The sequence below is a fragment of the Melopsittacus undulatus genome, chromosome 8, assembly GCF_012275295.1.
Source record: "Melopsittacus undulatus isolate bMelUnd1 chromosome 8, bMelUnd1.mat.Z, whole genome shotgun sequence".
Classification (NCBI taxonomy): domain Eukaryota; kingdom Metazoa; phylum Chordata; class Aves; order Psittaciformes; family Psittaculidae; genus Melopsittacus; species Melopsittacus undulatus.
The window spans coordinates 54,723,782-54,746,711 of record NC_047534.1 but is presented as its reverse complement, the minus strand read 5'-3'; the positions used below and the strand labels follow the sequence as shown (position 1 = coordinate 54,746,711).

The 22,930-nt window shown below is 42.2% G+C and overlaps 1 protein-coding gene across 1 annotated transcript in view; it reads left to right on the top strand.

Annotated features, from left to right (window-relative positions):
- Window positions 1-22,930, top strand: part of UNC80 (unc-80 homolog, NALCN channel complex subunit) — a 117,971-nt gene that overhangs the window by 26,176 nt on the left and 68,865 nt on the right. The window contains 12 exon segments of the mRNA XM_034065723.1: window positions 237-599; window positions 1,403-1,549; window positions 3,453-3,600; window positions 4,877-5,025; window positions 6,425-6,541; window positions 6,543-6,592; window positions 7,285-7,386; window positions 8,663-8,871; window positions 9,403-9,509; window positions 10,022-10,121; window positions 14,843-15,015; window positions 20,483-20,695. Of these exon segments, the coding sequence (XP_033921614.1) occupies window positions 237-599; window positions 1,403-1,549; window positions 3,453-3,600; window positions 4,877-5,025; window positions 6,425-6,541; window positions 6,543-6,592; window positions 7,285-7,386; window positions 8,663-8,871; window positions 9,403-9,509; window positions 10,022-10,121; window positions 14,843-15,015; window positions 20,483-20,695 (1,878 nt within the window).

The window sequence follows — 22,930 nt, the reverse complement described above, 5'->3', positions numbered from 1 at the left end:
TCTCAGGCTCACAGATGCCATCTCTTGGTTTCCTTTCCTGCCTGACTGTGCCCAGCCTGTGGTTTCTTGTCTTACACCTAGATTGTAAGCTTGAGGGGTTGAGGGTTGTATGTTCATTCTGAGTTTGTACTGTGCCTGCTATAACAAGTCTCTGCTCTGCCTAGGATTTCCAGGCACTAAATAGCACTAGGAGAGAAAATAAGTCAGACTCTAAATATGATGTTTGAATCTCCCAGGTGGTCCTGAAAGCTGTTTACTTGGTCCTGAACCATGACATCAGTTCCCGGGTTTGCGATGTGGCACTGAACATTGTGGAGTGCTTACTTCAGCTTGGTGTGGTGCCCTGTGTAGAGAAGGTTCGGAGGAAGAGTGAGAACAAAGAAAATGAGGCCCCTGAAAAGAGACCAAGTGAAGGATCCTTCCAGCTCAAAGGGGCTGCTTCTGGTGGTTCAACTTGTGGATTTGGAGCTCCCCCAGTTAGTGGAGCTGGAGATGGAGGAGAAGACGGAGGTGGTGGAAGTGGTGGAGGCGGTGGAGGTGGAAGCGATGGAGGTGGTGGAGGAGGGCCATATGAAAAGAATGACAAAAACCAAGAAAAGGTTTGTCTTGCTTCCCTTTATACAATTCCCAAATGTACTGTAAGGTCTGTTAAGATGGAATATGAATGTGTATGCAACTGCCCTTCTGGTTTCCCTCCTTGGTTTTGCTTTTGTTTTTGCACCACAATGACAAATTACTTTGTTTTACTCTGGTGCTCAGTTGGGGTTCCACAGAAGAAACCTGTTTGGATATTCAAGCACTGTAACTACAGCGAAGCAGCTGCCAAAAGCACAGTTTGTGAGCATTGCATGGACATTTTCAGTATCTTGTCAGAGGGCCTGAAACCCTCAACCACAGTGATTTTTTGGGGAGGTTATTATTAATAAGTTATAAGGAAAACCAGAATCCAGTATGTGAGCAGTTTCTTTTCTTTGACGGCCACAAGTCATGAATTTTTCATTGTTGCTATGAGAACTGGCCAAGAGATGCTGTTGCTGACCTCCAAAGTCATGATTCATAGTAGCATAATGCCTAAGACGTGTTAAAGGGATGCTCATTTTTCTGCTCAAGAAAGCCAGCTCTCTGGTTTTTCAGGCAGAATTCTTTGAAGTAAGTGCTGAGTGGTATTCATAGCAGTTTGCCCAGGGCTTTGCATTCAAAGCATGGCTTTTTGAGGGGAGATGAAAGGGAGGGGGCTGGTCCTTAAGCTTGAAAAATAATTGGAGTAAACATTTCAAGAGTAACAACTCAGTAATAGAGTATCTAAGAGGAGAAATGGACAGCAGTATGTTAAAAGTAAAGTACTAGCAAGATACTAGTGGTTGTGCCCTGGTTTCACAGTCTTTCTCTCTGTGACCTTCAGGATGAAGGACCATCTATCAGCACCCATAGGCTGGCACTCACAATGCTCATCAAAATTGTGAAGTCCCTGGGTTGTGCCTATGGTTGTGGAGAAGGACACCGGGGGCTCTCAGGAGATCGCCTGAGACACCAGGTATTCCGGGAGAATGTAAGAGAATTACAGCTCATTTTAGTGTCCCCCCTGTACTTTCGATATCAGCTGCTGAGACTGCTGTCTGCCCCTCTGTAGCTTTCTCTGTATCGACAGTAAATGTACTGGTCTTCGCCGCAGCTCAGACTGTGTTGCAGCCCAGCCGTAGCAGATTTGCAGCTCTTGACGTTATCTCCTAGCCCCTGGGGCTTCCTAAGAGTGAATCTGAGGCCCAGGGTGTTTCTCACCTCTCCAATGAATGCATTGTCTGGGAAGGGGCAAATGGGAGCAAATCCCCTGTGTGAGCTGGTAGAATTGTATTTTCACATTGGCAGTACCCCAACAGAGTATGCTGTTTATAAAAGGTGCAGCTATAGTGGGTTGCATATCTGATTCTAGAAGTCTAAAGTGTAGTTATGTCCACCTTTCTCAATGGTGATTATGACTGGTTGCTGCTGGGCTGCTCCATCAGCTCCTGATAGTTGGAGTGCACTGTGTTTACAGGCATGCTAGTGTGCTTCAAGGGATTAGAAGACCCATGCCCTGTTTAGGGGCAGGGTGGATGGTCACTTTTGCTTCCTTAGATTTTTTGATTCTTCTCAAGTTGAAGCAGTGGAAAGTGCCCAGGATGCAGCCCAGACATCTGACTTCATCTAGAAGTTTGAGTCCCTGAGATCAGCACAATGACCAATAATTGGGAGCCTTTCAAAGGCTTTTTCTAGCACATGCCTCCTCCTTGCTTTCTGTGTTTGCACCAGGGAATGTTTTTGACGACTAATGAGAATTTAGTGGTATGGGTGGGAAGGAACCAAGTGTTTCTCCATGGCTTTGTTTAGCCTGAGCCATGCCAACAGAGCTATAATTTGGTTCTGGATTCTGAGCTAGGTGGCTCACAGATGGATTGGCTGCCTCTGTGTCATGCAGCGTTCTTCTCTTAACTGGACTCCTGGGTACTGGGGAGACTGCAGTAGTAGTGTTAGTTCTGGATACAATGGGAGAGATGAGGGTAAGAGAGTCCCAGTAGTAGCAGTAAAAAGGTTCTTCACAGAGCACTGGTTGAACACATAGCATAGTCATCAGAAGGATGGCTTTTATGTTGTGTTGAAGCTGAGCCAGCAAAACATTTAGGCCTGTGCATAACATTAAGCATAAATGAATAGGTCTCTTGGAGCCAAGGTTCTTACCAGACTTATTGAATTGAGGTCTTTATCGGAAGAGATTTTCCTCCACGTCTAAGTCTGCTGCATCTTCTGTGCATTTGTCTGGCCAAACTGCTTTGCATGCACCATTTGTCTTGACTGCATGGACAATTACATGTCTGAGTTTACTGGAAATTTAAGCCCCCTATTGCAGATAGCAGAGAGTTCATGTTTCCCATAAAAGTGATATTTCAAATTCTGTAAGTCCAGCATGCATGGGGTCCCAGTAGGATGGATGCCTATGATAAGTAGTTGACTTCTAATTAACAGCTTTTAAATAAAAAGCTCAATTTTTTGCATGATATAAATTGGTCACTGAATATAGGTGCATCAAATAGGTTGGATCTGAGCCAGAGGCTGAAAATGCCTGAAGCTAAGAACCTTTTTCACCAAGGCAGTAAGTGTGACTGAGATGGGACAGTCCTATTTCATTCATATGCAGTGAGATTTTATCCTGGGGTTGGAGAGAGGAGGATAGGCCTTGAGACATAGCTGGCAGTGACTTCACCACTCCCTCCAAACAGTGGCACCCATACTGGTACACTGCCTCTTGTTGGCTTCAGAGGCAAGCTTGTCCTCTGTCACAGGACCCAAACCTTCCAGCTCCTAGGGGAGTTACTTTAGACAGCACAGCAGAGCACTGCCTAAGCAAGAGAAAAAAGTACCTTGCGCCCCTTAGCAAAACTCAAACATGTACTTCGATGTGATGGATATCATTGCAGGCTCAGAACTGCCTCACGAAGCTCTACAAACTGGATAAGATGCAGTTCCGGCAGACCATGAGGGACTATGTGAACAGGGATTCCCTCAATAATGTGGTGGATTTCCTGCATGCTTTACTGGGATTCTGCATGGAGCCAGTCACTGACAGTAAGTACAGCTGGCATCAAAAACTCTCACTTGAATATTCCTAAACTTTACCATCAAAAAGAAGCCATGCCCTTTTCCTTTCAAGAGAAAAAAGTGAATAACTATCCTCAGAATATAGAGTATACCCAGCCAGAGTGGGACAGAGGAATTGAATCTCTTCTGATTTGATCACTCAGTGATCTCATATCATCCGATGCACCTGAAATTGAAGGCCTCTCTTTTTATGATTCATCCGATCTGTTGTTCATGGCTTTTCAATGGAAATATTTTCTTTCATTCAACTGTGCCTCATGCAGGAGGGTTTCTGCTTCATGGCATGGCCAGGCACCAGCTGCAATGGCCTGTTTAATCCAGGGTTTATTCTGACTGGAGGTATAATTGAACAGTAAAACCTTTAGTGCCTCAGGTGAGATGGTAAACAGCAAGAACAGATAGAATAAACAAGAATGAACACACAGATGCACATGCCTGCAGTTACAAGTGTGTGTGCATGTGTATATATATATATATGTATATATGTTTTAGTTTTATTTTTAGCTAGGAAAAAATATTCCATGTGCTATTAGAATGACCAGACATTTATTTTTTGCTTAGTTAACTATAGTTTAGTTAGCAATGACTGTTTGCAGAGTAGGAATAGCTCCTCTGAAGCACTTAGCAACTCTGACTAGTCTACTAGTCTACCTCTGATCCCAGGCATTTCAAAGAAAGCATCAAGGATATTATATCAGAGGCTTTTGTGAAGATTTCCAAGGTCATTTCCTGAAGTATTCATCAAGTATTGACAGGCTCATGCTTTGAAGCATGGCAGCTCATGCGGCTTTTGAAAGGCTTTTCTCTCACCCAATCAAACTGGGATGGTTCTTACTATAAATGTGTAATTCTTTTTAGACTCTTTCTGAGAGCTTGGTCATCTTGTGCCTCTTGCAAAAACAGCATTCCTGTAGTGCAGAAGACTTTCTTTTCATGGGTGTTGTCACTTAACAGCTTAATCAAACATCTCTTGTCCTTTAGAAGAGTAGATAGCAAAGCTGGAGGTATTGTTCAAATTCTATCTTAGTCTGTACTTTCTGTAAATGAGACATGGACAAAAGAAAGCCAGAATGGTCCTGATCATTTCAGTCCTTTTTCAAACTCCAGTTTCTGGAAGATTTTATTTTCTCTCATTTATTTTAACCTTCCCTTCTGCTTGGTGTGGGATTGTGAGAACTGAGAGTAAGCTATTATGTGGGTACTTGCCCCCATATCTGAATCCCTTTATACTTGAATTTCACAGACAAAGCTGGATTTGGGAATAACTTCACCACAGTGGACAACAAGTCTACAGCTCAGAGTGTAGAAGGTATTATTGTGAGTGCCATGTTCAAGTCATTGATCACCCGTTGTGCATCCACTACACATGAACTGCACAGCCCAGAAAACCTGGTAAGCACTTGATTTCATGTTAACAAAGATAGTTTTTACTTGAGTGTCAACAGTAGTGCTTTACAATGAATTAGTTCAGTTTAACCAAATCCCTTGAGTGTAGCAAGCCATGCAGTCACAGTTGAAACTTGATATAAATGTGATGCCCTTCTTATATTCCTGCCTTGGAACCTGGGGGCTTAGCCAGGATGAAAGTTGTGCCCTCTGAACTGCATTTGTCTCTCTGTTCAAGCAGCTTCTGTGCTGTGTTTTAGGATGGTTTACCTATGATATGGTTTAGTTTGAAGTGTCCCTGCCCATGGCAGGGGGGTTGGAACTAGATGATCTTAAGGTCTTTTCCAACCCTAACTATTCTATGATTCTATGATTCTATGTCCAAGCCTTCTTTTCCTGTGGATATTCCTCCTTTGGAATGTTTCTGTGCAGAGATGTGGTGGGATGCAGAAAAACGTGTTGTTACTGGATTTAGATTTGTAAATTTTCCTTACAAATTGTATGTCTTTCTGGACCCTGTTTTAGTTAGTGTGTACCTTTAAGGATAGCATCATCATTTGTGCCTGTATAGAGAATACAGTACACAGAGTATATATGAGGATTTCCTGTTGTGTCACTCTAAAGTCAGTCTTGTGTTACATATCTTATGAAAAAGAGCCTTAATCAGTATATAGATCCAATTATATGTTTGCTTGGGGTGGGGGGGTGTTGTTGTTGAAAGCTAGCTGTGAAATTCCTAGCTGGGGATTTTTGCAATAACCCAAGATCTTTGAGGAAAGTTTACAGATCAAAAATCAGGACCTGTAAAATTGTTCCCTCCTTCTCCTTGCCCTCACACAGAGAGGTGATTTGTCACATCACAGATGTGCATGAATGTTCAGAACTAAGACCAGCCTTGAATGTATGAGTAGGTTGGGGAATGAGTGAGTCATTCCTATTTTCCCATGATGTAAAGCTCTAAAATAATCAAGAAAAATCCCAAGACACCCACTGGTTTAGAAACAAAACATGCAATTTTTTGCACTCTACTGCCCTTTCCCTCCGAACTTTTTCATGTCTTTTAAGATTTTTTGGGCTAGATGAATGGAGTAAACTGGGCTTTAAGTCATCTTTGCAGCTCCCTTATCTTGCAGCTGTTTTAGTCTCTGATATCTCTATATCTGCTGTAGCCCATTACAGAGCATGTTCCCTAGCAATAATGCTCTTCTTTGTCTGCTTCTTCTGAGTGCACTAAATCGAGTTTCCAGCTTTTGATCTCAGCCAGAAAACACAAACCCTGTGGATGGAGAGTATATCACACAACAGCCAGAGGCAGTAATGCTGAAATACCTTAGAAATGACTGATACTGCTTCTTCAGGAGCTGCAGACTGAATTCTTTCATTTCCATGATGTCTTCCTACTCAGGGGTTGTACTGTGACATCCGACAGCTGGTCCAGTTTATCAAGGAAGCTCATGGGAATGTGTTTCGGAGAGTGGCGCTCAGTGCCCTCTTGGACAGTGCTGAAAAGTTAACACCAGGAAAAAAAAACAGAGGAAACAGAGCAAGAGCCAAAACCGTCTGGGAGCAAAAGGTGGGTGTGTAGAAGGCAGAAGGGAAATGACCTGCATATGGCTGCATGAATACATGCACTGAACACAAATGTAGAAAGTCCAAGGGCTTGTGTGTTTATCATGATAGCGTATGTCAGTTCTTGATGTACAGAATTGTACTGTGGCAGCAGTCTCCTTTAAAACTTCATAATGAACTGAGACAGTAATAGATTTGCAGCAGAAAGTGTTAACCTAACCCACACATGAGGCCTAAGAGAACAGTGCAATGGAAACTCTGGGAGAAGGAAAGGTTAAGAAAAGTAAGAAGCATAGTGTCAATCCCAAAGCACTGTGTGGACATCACTTTTAATGTGCATCACATCCTTAGTGTTGTTTATCTGACAGGTAAACCCTGGTATGCAAAAAAGTCCCAGAATATATCTAATCCTGCCATGCTTCTTTATCAAAAAGAAATTTTCTCTGGTGCTTTGAGGCTTGTCATATGAAAATATTGGGCAGAGGATTCACCGAGTTGTGAAACTTCTAAGCTTTGGCTTTGCTTCGAAGAAGTGATGACTTTTTCTTGAATGATTATGTATAGAGGCAGTAAATTGATAGAGGGTACAAATCTAAAGCAGCTCAGCAGTGCTGGTTTCCATGTCATACAGCTATGTGATGACCATGAGATGGGCCATCCATTCACTTTAGCTGATGATTTATATTGTATGTATAGATCCGAGGTGGGAAGCGTCATCATCGACAAAAGCCAGGCATCAGCTGCCCCTGATGAGTGCCGTAGTTACATCTCCAGCCGCCCAATGCAAACACCAGAACAGTAAGTAAATATTGAGTTGTTTCACATGTTATTGCCAGTTGCTTCCTTCTGGGCTTAGTACAAATAGGCAGGACAGCAAGGACTTACCTGTTTGGATGATACAACACGTTAAGTGCTTAGGAGCTACTGATAAAATCCAGGTAATGCTGATCTTCATTGCTGCCAATTGGACCCACCCTGATTTTGATGGGAACCAGCAGAGATTTTCAAATCACCACACAGTAGATGAGCCAGTATCTCATACTACCATAGCCATCAATAGACTGTTAGGTCCTCAGAGATGCTATCACAGCTGTTCTCCATGCTTTTTTTGGTACTTCTGGATCATTCTATTACTTTTCAGCTTCCAAATTGTTGCTAAGTTCTTTACTGCCTCTCAAGAGACAGCCCATCCTGACCTATCTTGGGCATGTAGCCTCCAAAGATCGGTGCATTTCCCTTAGCACAGGTGACCTACCAGTTTTCTCAATTACCAAATCAACCTGCTGTTAAGTATTGGAAGTTTGAAGCCTCTATTATCTAAAGAGTTCAGCCATTTAATACTGAAGTAAATGTAATAAATGTTATAAATGGCCACTGGTCCCTAATAACTTCATATAAGTCATTTAACTTCTCTGTGCCTCTGAATACCCATCTGTCTTGTTAAAGTTCTTTGAAATGCACTGTATGAAGACATTGCGCAAGGGTACAGAGCTCTATATTCTGTATTCTCCTCCCTTAATGGAGCCTGCAAAGGCTCACTGTTACTGAGACTTCAAGGGTAACTCTTTACTGCTCTGCAGTATTGCAGCAAGCTATGCTGCTGTGAGCCCTGCCATAGCCATGGGAGATCTCAAGAGTATAGCAAAATACGCTGTCGCCATTCCAGTACCTTAATGAGAGCTGTGACCCCAGCAGGTTCACAAATGGCTGTCGTGATGTTCATAAGCTCTGCAGGGCACCTGTTTATAGAAAGCACCAAGTCTTACCAACATGAGTCATGTTGACCTAAAGAAGATGATTTCTTTTTCACATGTAAGAACTAAAAACTGGAATGATCTGTTCAGTGGGCAAGTGCCTCAGGGTAGAGAAGACTTTTGTTTCGTGCCTTGAACAATACTGAGCATGTGGTCGAACTTGATTATGTCCCACTGGGAAAAGCATGTTTGGAATTCAAAATTAAACATCTTTAAAGAATAGAGAGGTTGGGAGGGGGCTGTGGGAGGGAGACCTCATTCCCCTGAGCATCCAAACTTCTCTGAAATGCAGTTCACGATCTGCATCCCTTTTCTTCCAGTGATGAGCAAATCCAAGGGGCCGTTCTGGGTCGCAAGGACTTCTGGCGAAAGATGTTCAAGTCACAGAGTGCAGCGAGTGATACCAGTAGTCAGTCTGAGCAGGACACATCCGAGTGTACCACTGCTCACTCTGGGACTACCACAGACAGGCGTTCCCGCTCCCGTTCCCGACGAATCTCCCTTCGAAAGAAACTCAAACTCCCCATAGGTAAATGTATGTCTCTTCCTGTTCTATATACATATTGCATGTGCATAGAAACACAGATATACTTGTCTTAAGAAATATTGCAACAAGTTCCTTAGTATCCAAGTAGATTGTATGTTCTCCCAAGGGAAGCTGGGAAATGCTGCTCTCCATTTTACAGATGGGGAATTGAGGCAAAGGGAAATGTGAGCAATATGCCAAAGGTACCAGATGATATCTGTTGCAAAATAGAATGTAAAATCTGTGTCTCCAAAGTAGCAGGCTAGTACCTTGATCTCACAGGTGTTTTTCTCTCTAGAAGAGAAATATTCCAAATAGAATTTGACAGGTAAAGAATATATCCTTTACAAGTCTCATGACCTGGCCTTGCATGGTAGTTAATACATGTTACATGAAAAGGTTGCCTTCCCCTTTCCTTCTGTCTTCCCAAAACCCTAGCATGGCCACTTTGGAGATATATGCTGCAGTTGCTAATGAATAGATTCTGCTTGGAAGCATTTTCAGAGTTGTCCTGAGTGGCTTATTCTGCAACAGGGAACTGGCTGAAGCGCTCCTCCCTCTCTGGCCTGGCTGATGGGGTGGAAGATCTCCTAGATATCAGCTCTGTCGACCGTCTGTCTTTCATCAGGCAGAGTTCTAAGGTAAATGTGTCAGGCTGAATTGCAGAGAACTTGGAAGGATGGGATCTGACTGGTTTTGTCTGTCCAAGGAAACATTCTACTCATCATGTACATTGCAGCCAATCAGACTCGGTCATAGAATCTTCAGAGTGGAGTGCCATGGAGATTTTATACTGGACTTTTGTGGCTAACAGTAAAGATAAGGTTAAACCTATCCAACACGGTACTTGTCAGTCTGCTTTGGTTCACTGAGAGAGAAATGCATGCTCTGTCAACATGCTTGAGATTTAATTGTTGGTCACACTTCTCCTTCCTTCTTTGTGCTTTTACAGCCTCTTGCGAAAGACCAATCCTTTAAGCAGAAAGCTTAAAAGATGAAGTGCTTCAGTGTACGTAAATCTGTGCAGACTCACTTGCATTTTAATGGTGATCCTCTGTGCTACAGCCCTTCTGCAGTTGCTTTATGGCTAAACAAGGAAGACCAAGAGAATGTGGTATGCTACAACCTCACCTGGCCCTTTGTGTTTGCACAGGTGAAGTTCACCAGCGCAGTGAAGCTGTCAGAAGGTGGGGGGCCAGGAGGTGGCCTGGACAACGGGCGAGACGAAGAGGAGAATTTCTTCAAGCGTCTTGGTAAATGGCGCACCTGCCGAAGACACCCATCCAAGCTTCATCACACAGAAGAAAAAGATGGTTAGAAATCAGGGTTCTCGTCTCCTTTTTTTCTTTCCTTTAAACTTTTTTATTTTTTTTAATCTCTTTCTTTCTGTATTTCACCCCTTTCCCTTTTTTCCTGCTTTTTCCATAGGTTTTGTATCCATTCCAGCCTTTTCCAACTTTTTAGTCTTTGTAACTGTTTTCTTTCCCTTCCTTCTTTCATTTGTTTTGATTTAGGAAAAAAAAGAGAAAAAAAGAAAAAATCTAGTAAAGTCAATTTTATTTAAAAAAAAAACCTAATAAATTCTGCAAATGCAACATTCGGGCTTTTAAAATCAAATTTAATTTGATCAATGCACTTAAAAAAATTAACGCTTGCTTCAAAGCACTTATTCAGTTCCAAATCAGGTGTGTAAATCTTTCATTGCCTAATATAACAATGGGTGTTCCATCAGGTTTTCTGTTTGTTGGTTTTTTTTTCTCCCCCCTCCCCAGTTTGTGACCATTTGACAGTTCTAGCAAAGACCAGCCCAGAAATGGCAAACCCTGCACAAACCTTGTTATAATTATCTCTTTTCTTCTGTGTTTGCATGTCTAGTGTCTGCATACCATTCGTTAGGGATGCGGTCCCTTTTCCTTAGTGCACAGCATCATAACAACAACAGTACTTTGCCTTTCCACAGAAGTATATTTAATTGCAGTTTATTCTCAAAATCAGCAACGTTTGAAAAGTGCCTTTATGAATAATAGAAGGTCCTGATATATTCTGTTTTAAAATGCCGTGCAGTGATTCACATGCTCATGTCCTCAACTCAGAGCTCCTCCTTGTTGTCAGGGAGACAACCTTGTTATCTTGAAGTTCTGTTGCTTTTTCTCCTTTTTTTGAAGAAAACCCAACCTGACTCCCAAAAACACACAAAAAGGAGTAGATTTTCCTTTTCACCATGGTTTCTGTAGCTTTACAGTAAGTTACATTCTCTGACACTGTGTTTTTCATTTTCTCACATTACCCTTTGAACACTGCATTGTACGCCTTTTTCACCATCATCCGTCCCAGACCTGCCATGTAATGCATGTAAGGCATTGTTCAGGCAAGTGATTCTAGCAAAGTAGGAGCATATCTTGGCAGTGTAAACTGGTCATCATTCTGCCACTGCAGAAACAGTGGTTGTAGTTTTCCAATAGGTGATTTGAAAAGGTGAAAAGTATTGTTCCTTTAGAAGGAGAATGGATGAGCCCAGCAGCTTGCTGTAGCTTGGTAGCTGAAGGTGAATGTTCCCATGATGGAAGGAACTGCACTGTTTTCTTCATCCACTACTGTGAGCTGAAGCAGGTGTGAAGTGCTTCCACCACATTTCCTCCCAGCCCTCACTGGGAACAAATAACTGAGGGACAGTGAGACTTCTATAGGCTGCCACAGCTGTTTCTACAGTGCTCATGTGAGTTGTGCTTCATATTTTCTTGTAGGAATTGTAATTTTTTTCATCTTGCTAATGCTGATTTCATGCTGCTGTGAGTCTGCTTCTGCCCAGAGTGCCCATATTGATTTCATGGCACTGATTTGTTCTTGGCCCTGTGAGCGTCTTGTTCCGTATGTGTGACACATCTTCTATTTATACAAAACTTAGATGACGTTAGTATTGGCTTTTTGAGCTTTGGAAGTGTAGCCCATGCTTCAGTCTTCTGTGAGTAACATCAGAGTTTATGTAATGAAAGAAGAGAACTTGAAACATCTTTTACATGCCAGAGACAGAATAGATGTATGTGACACATGCTTGGTTTTAACATATGCGTGCGTTAGGAATGCTGTAATAAAAGTGATGCAGTGGGTTAAAGACAGACCCCTTGCATGTTAAGTATGAGAAACAAGCAAATTGTCCAGTGATGCTGATGGGAAGGGTTGGGCCATTGCCTGATCCCTAATTGAAGCAAAGAGAGGGTATTTTAAGTTTCTAAGGTAAAGTGTGACAGATAAGGAAGTTGTATCACCGTTCACAAAGATCACTGGTATGCAGTGGTGTGGTAAGCCACATACCATTAGCAAAAATACTAGAGTAGTCATACATGCCTGTGTGTACATACTCACATGTGCAAAGTGCAATCAATGTGAGGCTTTTCAGCTTGGGACAGTTCATAACACAGTAGAAATTTCCAGTGCTTCTGTATCTTTCATAAAGATCAGGTTTTATGTGCATGTGGGTGAGAGAATAAAAGCCTGATGAAGGTGAATGAGCATTGTATTCAAACCCTGGAGTCTGACCATAAAGCACTGTTTTGGAACCTAGTTCTGCCTTCCCATTCTTGTCATTCATGATGCTACATATTTACTTTGCTCATGCTTTTTCCGTATGGTGTTTCCTCTTGTGTTTTTGGGGTTTTTAACATAGTAGACGAAATTTAAAAGAAAACAGAGGAGAAATAGATTGCAGTAAAAAATCCCTAAATAATTGAACATAGAATAATTTGTTCCATCATATATTAATTGCAATCTTCATTGTGATATATCATCTAGACCACTGGAAATTCTGTGTTGGATATGTATGTAAGCATACGTGTGGGTGTGTGTGTATCTGTATGTGTGCATATGTATACATATATATACACATATATATGCACATTCATGCATAACAAAATGTTTTGATTAATGATCTTTTTACCCATACTAAGAACAAAGCATACATACAGCAGTGAGTTACAGTGTGGTTATAGGAGACCCTTAACCTTCCTTCAGGCACTTCCTGAAGACATTGGAAGTGACCACAGAAGTTGCCAGGGTGTTCAGGGCACAACAACACAGGCAAACCTCAGCACATGCTTTACTCCAAGGGGTGATCTTTCATTCACACAAGAAGCAACTGTGAGGATGGGAGCTTGGGCATCCAGTGTCCTCCTAGGTTAGGCAGTAGTCTCTGCTCACTGTATGAGATCTTTCTGCAGGGCTGTCACATTATCATTACACCAAGGAGGACTCCCATGCTTACAGCAAGGCTGCTCCAAATGGGCATAGTGGAGGATGGTCCCCAGCTGCGTCTGAAGGATTCTCTTGCAAAGCTTCAACAAAGTACAAAGGGCTGTAGAGACAGGCTGAGCCTTTGCTAGATCTTTACAGTGGGGGCTAAGGACAGGCCTTAGATGTGCCTTTCTGTATCAGAAAGCCAAATTCCTTTCTTTATCTCATACAGGCACAAGCTTAACAGGGCCCTGAATAGGAAAACACTTGTTTGTACCTCAAATAAGTTAGTGTTACAACAGTCATAGCAGGAATGCTCAGATAGCCTGCTACAGGCTGTAAGTAAACAGGAAGGTTTGGAAGAAAAGGGTGTTTGTGCCTGCTCATTTATGTAAGTGTTCTTCCTGTTCTTTCTACTTTATTTGTTTGTTTGTTCTGTTTTGATGAAATATTTCCCAACATAGGAACATTTTGTTTGCTGGAAAATGTACAGCTTCATTGGAGAGAGAAAAGCCACAGTTGTTGTAATCTGTTGAACTTTGATATACCTCTGTTTTCCAGGCAAAAGTGAAGACCTGGATTGTCATTTTCTGTTGTAACTATTGCTTGTGGTGCATAAGTTCTTTCCAATTAATTCTGGGGAATACAATTTCAAAGGGACTTTGAGTTTCAGCCATTCTTATTTCCCGAGGAAGGAGAAATCACAGTTTTGTAGAGCTGACATTTTGCCTCTTGTCTTTAAAATCCATGTTGAAAGCCAATCTTGAATTCCCCATTTGGTGTTCTCTTCTGCTTTTATCCTTCAGTATTCTGTAAACTTTCATACTTTCACATGTGAACAGGGAGAGTATTATGGATTAAATCTCCCAGAAGCTGACTAGTCTCGTTTTGACCACCCTCCTTGCCCTTGAAACTACTTTCCTGATTTCTCTTCTGTGTCTTTCTACCACTCTCTCAGCTCTGGCTACCAGCTGCATAATGGTCTTCTGCATTCAGAGGTGTTCATTCCAATCAGCAATGGAATTAGTTTATTTATCATGTGAACTCTATACCTGGAGTTTAAAACCATGCTTGCAAGAAGTCCTGGGTGTTAGCTTCATTTTCATAAAGAATGCTTATCAGAGAGCTTTCCATCCCAAAGAGTGCACGTCAAGGGAGAGAGACTGGAATGATGATGATAGCTAGGAGCTGAGTCCAGTCTCACTTTGGCTGTTCTGGTAATCACAGAAGATGTATGCCTAAGAACAGACAGTACTTGATTTGCACATAGAACATTTCCAATATTTGCTACTATTTTCTTCTATCCTTGTAAATGATGCATTGCTAAATTGATACATGAGGAACAAGGCATACTCCCCCTTAAGGTAAACTTAGAGGCAATAGAGAAGTAGGAGATTATTCAGGAAAAACAGTAAGTAAGATGATTCAAAGAGGTGGAGAGGAAGGGCATATTCTGGCTCACCCATTTTGAAGTAAATCCTGGGCTTCCACGCTGAGTATGGCGGAATTGTTTTGGGCAGACATCACTATGATCAAGACCAGAATCGGGCTTGCTCTAGACCTATTTCATGGGAATCATGAATTACAAAAATGTCCCTGTTACCTTCAAGACAGTGCATAGGTGAGGAAGGGCTTTAGGCCAAGACTGTACTCATCAAGATTTTTGTTCCACTTTTTTTCTTGGTGAGAGACTGTGTTCCCTTCTCCCTACCCCTCCCTGCATCCCCTCTGTACTCTGCCTCTTTAGGTTGCCATAGCTTCGATGATCACTTGACCTCCAACCAAGAAGGAGGAAAATCCAAGAACGTTGTGAACCTGGGAGCAATCCGCCAAGGCATGAAGCGCTTCCAGTTTCTCCTGAACTGCTGTGAACCAGGCACTATCCCCGATGCCTCCATTTTGGCAGCTGCTCTGGATCTTGTAAGTCATTCATTGGTGTATCTTTACCTGCTGAGTGAGAAGCACATGCATATGTGATGGTCCATTGTCATTCACTAATGCTGCTCATGCCCACACAGAAAGCAGGTAAAGCCTCACAGCAGTGCCAGCTGGTGGTGTTGCTGTTAGTTGGAGTTTTGACATCTGTGACTGGAGGAGTATGCAGACAAATTTGATTTAGTTTTGATTATATGGCTTCCCATAACCAGATTATTGCCAATGCAAAGCTTTTATTGTCAGACTTCAAACTTTGCCCACAGCCATTCTGCTTCTGGTCCTAGTGTCAATAATAATGTAAAGAATAAGGATTGAAGACTGGTTAACTACTTGGAGAGGCATAGGAATTCCACTCAGGAATTCTGACAGAGTTATAAATAGCACACTGAAATACCACAGTGGAAAAAAGTCAAATGTCAGAGTGTGCATGCTCCTAAATGCAGATATTGCAAATTTGCGGATCCAAATCACTGAAGTGACACAATTCAGTCCCTCCTTCCTGGCACTGTCTCTTCTGTCTCCCTCCTTTTCTTTGCAGTTGCTGGACTTTCATCAGTCCCTACCATTTCTAAAGCAGTGGCCTTCAGCTTGTGGTTCATGGGCCAGCAGGGCTCTCTGAGGTGCTTATGTGACAAGCACAAGAATGTGACAAATACAGCTATGAAAAGACAGTTATTAGTAGCTTCTCTTCTTCCTTCCATAAGTGTTTGGATGTCTGCAAACTGAAAAAGATTGAAAGCCACTGCTCTCAGAGCATCCGTGTGCTCTCTATCCCTTTGCATTCCCACTTGCCACCTCACCTCTGACAGTTGTGCCATTTGTGCTCCTATTCAGTTTTTTAACTTACTGCTGGGGATGCCATGCTTTCACTGTGCTAGTGCTATGCCCTGAGCTGTGCTGCCTTGTCTGCTTCCTAATTGTAGGGATGTTACATCCCTGTGTGCACCACTCCTTTATACCTTCTTCTTCCCTTGCATCCTTAAGCTGCAGATTCAAGCAAGTCTGCATTAATACTGGCCCAAAGTCGCTGTTGCCATCAGTCCACATCTAGCTCTACTATTTAGACTGATCCCTGTCCATCTTCCAGTAGATGAGTGATTTCTTCACTAGCTCCCATTCTTCCACTGTTGTCCTTCTGGCTGGGAGCTATGGTAGCAGTGGCTGATAGGAAAGCCTGTCCCATGCTCTCACAGTCAGAAGTAGTTCCTACCAGTCAGGGTTGCAAGTGTGCTGGAAAGGTTGCTGCGGGGGGAGAAAATCACTCCTGCACAAAGACAACTTCATTCTTCAGGCCTGCCAGGCTGCCACCCCATGGTGAATTCTAAACAAACACAGGGAATGTAAGGCACATGGGCAGGAAGGAGCACATTGCTGACAAGTATGTCACTAAGATCATTCTGGGGATGCATTACTCTGTGTGCTAATAAATCAGATGATAAAACAAGGGATGGCAATTCTGTCCCTTTTGCCTGTAAATGTCTGTTAATTTGCCAGACGTTTAAGCTACCAACTTCCTCAGTGCCCATGTCGGAAGTCAGCTGAAAACTACTGGTCAGAGTGAACCATTTGAAGATGCCTGTTCTGACTTCCAGAGCTGGCTTTTACAAAGTAGAGTTTGACCCTGTTTCCTTTCTGCTGAACGATGCAGAAGGCTTTGGTATCAGAAGTTCTAGAAGGTCTGTAGGTAGAGATGAAAGAAGCCTTGTTCTAATTACAGACTTGGGAGACTCTGCTCAGCTGGCATTTTGTCTACAAAGTATTGGAGATCTGTGGAAGAAGTGACATGCACTGCAGGTATCAAAAGATGACAGCTTGTCACCTCACTGTAGTGCTCAATGGCAATGTATACTGTTATGGAAAGTTCTCACATTTTATATCAATAGAGCACACTCAACAGAAAACTCTGCTTTTTTAACTTCTGTTTTCAGGTTTTTGAAGTCACAGTTTGAATCAGGTTGGATGCAAATTAAAAGCTTCTTAAGTAATTTTATCCAGCCTAGTTGCTATGGCAGCCTTTAAAAATGAAAGGAAAAGAGCTCCACTTTCAGTTCTTTCACAGACTTTTCGAGCCTGCTTTTTTATACAGATTGATGAAATTCCATTCATATACCAATTTGAAGAGCTTTGATCAGCCTGGATGTTTATACAGGTTTGCCACAGTGATTTAAAGAAACTAGAGCAACAAAACAAGAGCATCCTGATAGAGGTCATGATTTGCTTTAAACCGAGTGTTGCCTTAGGTTTAGTAACTTTGTAGTTAACATATTTTCCTGGAGGCAGTGTCCATCCTTGACTGAATTTTATACAACTATAATCAATTTATGGCTTTGCAGACATTCAATGATGATAATATGTTGCAGACAGTTTAATCCTTTTGTCACCAGCTTAAATCCAGACTTGGCAAGAGTGAAATTAGTTTTCTTTCTTTTAAGAAATGTTGGAGATTGAAAAGCAAGTAATAGGGTGTTTCAGTCTGTGGTCAAGTTTCTGCAGGGTTCTAATAAACTGCTGTTGTATAAAGATGCTAGATAAAGTATCCTAATTGGACCACTGTAAATGATTCCCATGGGGAAATACAAGCTTTCCTTTGGCCAGTTCAGCAATGTGACACATATCACCAGTACATTTCTCTGGTAAGATGTGTGAGCTGATCTGTTCAAACATATAAATCTCTTACCCTTGTTGAAATGCCATGGTGGCACTGCTTTATGGCAGGATAAGAGTTTGAGAGGACCTACTAAATATTGAAACAGCAGAAGCAATGTCCAAACTGCAAGAATACTTGCCAGCATCTTGACTCCACATCAGCCAGGGTCTTAGGGGGCCTCTGGTATTCCCATGTCCCTGTTTCCATAGAAGAAATATTTATCCATAGGAGGACATACGACCTGGAAGGAAATCAAAGATTGCTCCAAACAGGTCTCCAGAGTAGATGGCTGGGAACAGGAACAAAGAGCTGTGTCATGGATTGTACCTCACTATTTTTAGATATAATCAGAGAGATTTGAACCAGTGTTTTTGAGGCAATTATCAAGGACACTGATTAATACCAAGCCAGGTTATTGCTTTTGCTGTTGTTAGTGCTGATCAGGTTATCTGTTGGAAAGCTCCAATGGGACTACTTGGAATTTTGTTAAGAAACTGGTGGATTCTTATTGATGTTAATTTATACAGTACAAGAACACTTTTCAACAGGCAAAGCGATACAGTAGGTCTGGTGTTTAAAGTGGACTTGTGAATAGTTTCCAAGGCACAGGCAGGCTTGTGAGAGTAATGCTTCTGTGTTAACTGTTGACAGTGACCATGGTAATTTGTGTTCTTTTCAGCTATGCATCACCTGCCTGATTCATTTCTCTCCATTTGTGATGTGTTTCTCTGTGGTGTGAATCCATTCCTGTCCATTCTGTCACATCTTCATCTTTCTCTTGCTGCTGCTTCAGGTTTCTCTGAGCCTCAGGTAAGCAATCCCAGGGAGCCTGTGCCTCCTCCTTCATGCAGGAGGTCTTTGGTGATTTTTAATCTGAAACTCCTGTTCCTCCCTTTTCCCCCCTCCATCCTGAATATCCTCCTTTAGTTGAGTGCTTCCATAATGTTTACAACACATCTTTCCAAGAATCCTGTATGCTAAGACATTGTGGCTTTACCAGTGATGAATTAAAACATTAGAAGAATAAAGGTCAGGCCTTCATCTTCTCATGTATGGTTAAGGTTTTACTCTAAGGGACTAGAGGGATAAAATCCTCTACTACTCTGTGTTCTATATTGCATATGAGCAACAAATGATTTGTAATGGTGTTTTCAGATGCTAGAATTTAGTTTTGTTTCTGGTTGTCAGTGAATGTCTGGCTTCAGATTTGTGCCTTCCTCATCAGAACACTGGGCCAGCTTTAATGTTTGTATTCAAAAGAATTGCTGAAACATTGCTGTTTGCTTCCAGTGTTTGAATAAAACAGGAGCAAAAAGCTGCAACAGGGTATTATGTCAGGAAGCAGTTAATACATATTTTCTTGTTAATGTGGACAAAACATTATCTTTTATGCTTATTTTTTTAATGTCCTCTGAAAGACTTGACTTTTTCTCAGTCTTGTTGATAGTAATTTCTGGCTGTGAGTTTAGCTGCAGCACAGAATTTCTTAAGTCAATTCCCAAGCTATTGGAACATTGGTCCAAAACATCTTGCTTTCAACTTTCGATTAAAGCACTGATTGGAGGCACTATTTAATAAGTTTCCTAACTCCATAGGCTATGTTCCATGGTCTCAGGACTTGCCTGTTATTCATGGACCACAGATGAAGAACCTTCCCTGAAAAGTTGATGCTTAAAACAGATCTGTTTTAATTATATCATTAAAGTTATCATCTAAATGTGTGGAGTATCCTTGTGTTCTGTGAAATCCCTGATAGGGAGGGAACCTTTTGAAGTAAATTGTGGACACTGTTTACTTTGAGATACACAAACTGCTGGCTACAGGGGATTTTGCTTGTGAAAACTGTAGGAAGAGAGGGAGGAAATTGAATGGAAATGAGGAGAACCATTTGCTTTTAGGCACTTTTGATGTCTGTGAAGATGTTATTTGTGCGCAGTTGTAGACTGCTGGGAAGGAAGCTCCTTCCTGAGTGTAAGCTTCCCTTCGGAAACGAATTACAGCACCGTTTTTGAACATCCTTGGAAGTTTCAGAAGTATTCTTTTTTGGTCTAACACAGATCTTGCTGGGTGATTTAATGCAAACTAAGAAACACTCAATATAATTTGTCCCATTAAAGAAAAGAGCTCTTCCAGGCTGGAGACAAGAGAATTTTCCTCTGAAAAACAGTCAACCACTGCAAAACACAACTGCCTGATGTTATTTCACTACTAAATTGTCTGATGCTTGCTAAGGCCGTTGAAGTTAAGCCACCAAAATTTCATCAACTTATGCCAATAATGGACTTCAGTCTCCATATCTGCTTGTTTTAAGTACAAAATAGCTTTCTTCCTAGTTTCAGCAAGCCTCCATTCATACTGCCACCCCCAAAGATGCACAAGGAGAGCTTAACAAGACAAACTCTAGGATTCATGTGGCCGTGCTGCTATCTGCACGTGGAATATTTGCAACCTCACTAGCAAAGGTGAAAAGAAAACTTGTCTCATTCCTCCAGTAAGAGTGTCAGATGCACGCTTCTGCTTTTGGCAGTTACATGGTTTCTTAAAGAAAGCATTGCAGAGGGCTGCTGGCACATGGTTGTTACCAGCTTTATAATAGACTCTCTCTGCCCCTCTAGAGGTTGGTCTGAGTAGAACTGTTCACTGAGCTTTGGTTTCATCAGCTCAAGAGGTGAGACCTACGGCAGAGATTCTGGTTTCAGGTTTGCTCAGTCTGTGTGACTCCATGGCAAGCTTGCAAAGCAGTTGATTAAAGCACAAAATCCTCTAGTATGTTTGTATTTAAGGTGATTTTTGCACACGTTTCAGGAGGCTCCTGTAGTGGCAAGAGCAGCCCTGTTCCTGGAGTGTGCGCGCTTCGTTCACCGCTGCAATCGTGGCAACTGGCCCGAGTGGATGAAGGGTCACCATGTGAACATTACTAAGAAAGGTCTGTCCCGTGGACGTTCTCCTATTGTGGGCAACAAAAGGAACCAGAAGCTGCAGTGGAATGCAGCTAAGCTCTTCTACCAGTGGGGAGATGTAAGTATTTGTTTCTCTTTTACTGATGTTAAGAACTGTACCAAAATGTAAAGGTAATTGGATCTTGTACAGCATTTCACTTCCAGTAAACTGAGGAATCATAAGTTTCCCTTCCAACTTGCACTTCACAGCCTGCCAGGATCAGCTCTTCTCTTAATGGAAAGAGACTCTGGTAGGAGGTAGCAGTGTCCCCTCCTCCTGAGGATTCCCTCAGATGATCCATTTGGTCTCCTCTCCTATTTCCAGCACTTATGTATGTGAATGCCTTGGAAGGGTAAGAGCAGGGCATGTGATACTATTTGCTTTTTTCAAGCTTACAAATATTTTTAGCCCAGGGCTGCTTGAGCTAGATGTGGTGCTGTATATTTAGTAATGGGTTTCTCTTTGACGAACTTATTCAGTCTCTTTGCACCCATACCGACTGTTAGCACATTCTTTGGCAAGGAATTCTACAGGGCTACTACATGTCATCTGGAGAGCTGTCTTGAGCTTAGCTCCTTCAAGTTTTATTTGATCGCAATCCCTTTCCATCCATGAGCTAGGCAGTTGCCCTGTCTGGTGCTGTCAGTGTCTTTGGAAAGCCACTGAGGTGTACCTGCTGAAGGTCTGACACTGCAATCACTTCACAAAACAGTGGGAGAAGTTCCTTTGGCCTCTGTGGTGCCTGTTACATGTGTCTGTCTGGAAGTGAGCTTTGTGCTTCTCACCTCACAAAACGAAAGATTTTTACAGTGAGCATTGTGATCAGGTTAAAAAACAAACTGACATAATTTCCAAGGCTTGGGAGAATTTGAGAACCACATATTCCACAGTCTTGGAGTATTTACATAAGCCATACCAAAAAAACCTTACTGATCCATATTCTCCTAGGTTAAACCAATGCATACATCTCAGTGGAGCACATTGTAGGCCCGCAGCCCAGGAGAAGAACATAGCTTGGGTGTGAGCACCCATGCAATAAGCTTTGTCTTTTGGCAGCTCTCCTCCTTCCATTCATGAATCTAACTTAGGGGATGTTACCTGGGCACCCTACTCTCTGTTATGTCTCGAACACAGGTGACTGTAACAGCACAAATACCAAAGATCCTTGAACAAGTACATAGTGTGAATGCATTTGCTTCTATATTCCATTAAGTCACCACCTTAGCTTTTGTGGATTCCAGGTGGAGAACATAGAATTACATAGTCCTAGTATTTTTGCATACACTTCTGACAGTCAAGGCTATCCATTGTTCTTTGCAGACTCTCTACTTCTAGACATTCCTCTTTTTCATATTATGGCAAAAATGGGACCAAGCAAGTAAGTAACTATTAGAAGCCAGTTAGATTCTCCCTCAGCTGCCAGTTTTACAAACTGAAATAGTCCATGCTGGAAAAAGTCCAGGAAGGTTTTGTTTTGAACATGTTAAAGTACCCCTGCATGATGCAAGGTCGCATGTGATGGCAGGCAACATAGCATAATTCTTTTCATCCTGAACTTTAATGGCATCATAAGATTTATCTGGATTCATTCTAGAAGCTAGAAATGTGTGTGTGCCAGCTGTTTAGGAACATCCCAGAAGGAGAAAGCCTTACTTTTACTTTTGAGGCAGGAGAAGATTTCTTCTTTTTTTACTGCAAGATGTCCTGCTGCTCAGTAATATTCCTGTTTCTTCTCACTGGAGGCTAGGACGGCATAGTTACCTACAGCATCACTGGCCCCCAGATTCAAGCTTCAGGATTGGTCTGTTCCTAGCACTGCTTAGGTGCAGTTCCTTTATGTACTTTAATTTCTGGGCAAGGCTGGTCCTCTGGCACTGCTTTTCTTCCCAGAAGCTGTTTCAGATGAAGCTGTCTACAGCCAAACCTGTAGGGCTGGGACCCTGCAACCTGTGCCTCTCAGGCAGCTGCTTTTGTTGGTTCTGCTCAGGTTCCAGACAGATAAGCTGAACTATGAGGAGAAACAGCTTTCTGTTGCTGTAGTATAGGCACCTGCTGTAGAATGTCTTGCTGTTTCTGTGTTAACCTGCCCATTTCACTATGGCACTATCAACATGAGGGGCTGTGCACTCCATAGCTCCTAAGCAGCTTCATTACCAAAAAGATGAGCTTCCTTGCCCAGCCCATCTCTGCCTCCATGCTACCAGATGTTTGTCAGCACTAGAACACACCTTCCTTTCTGCTTGGTGGCAGCAGAGCTGCACTCTGGAAGGAAGATTCTTGGACAAAGAGAAGAGAAAATGCACTGAGGCCTTG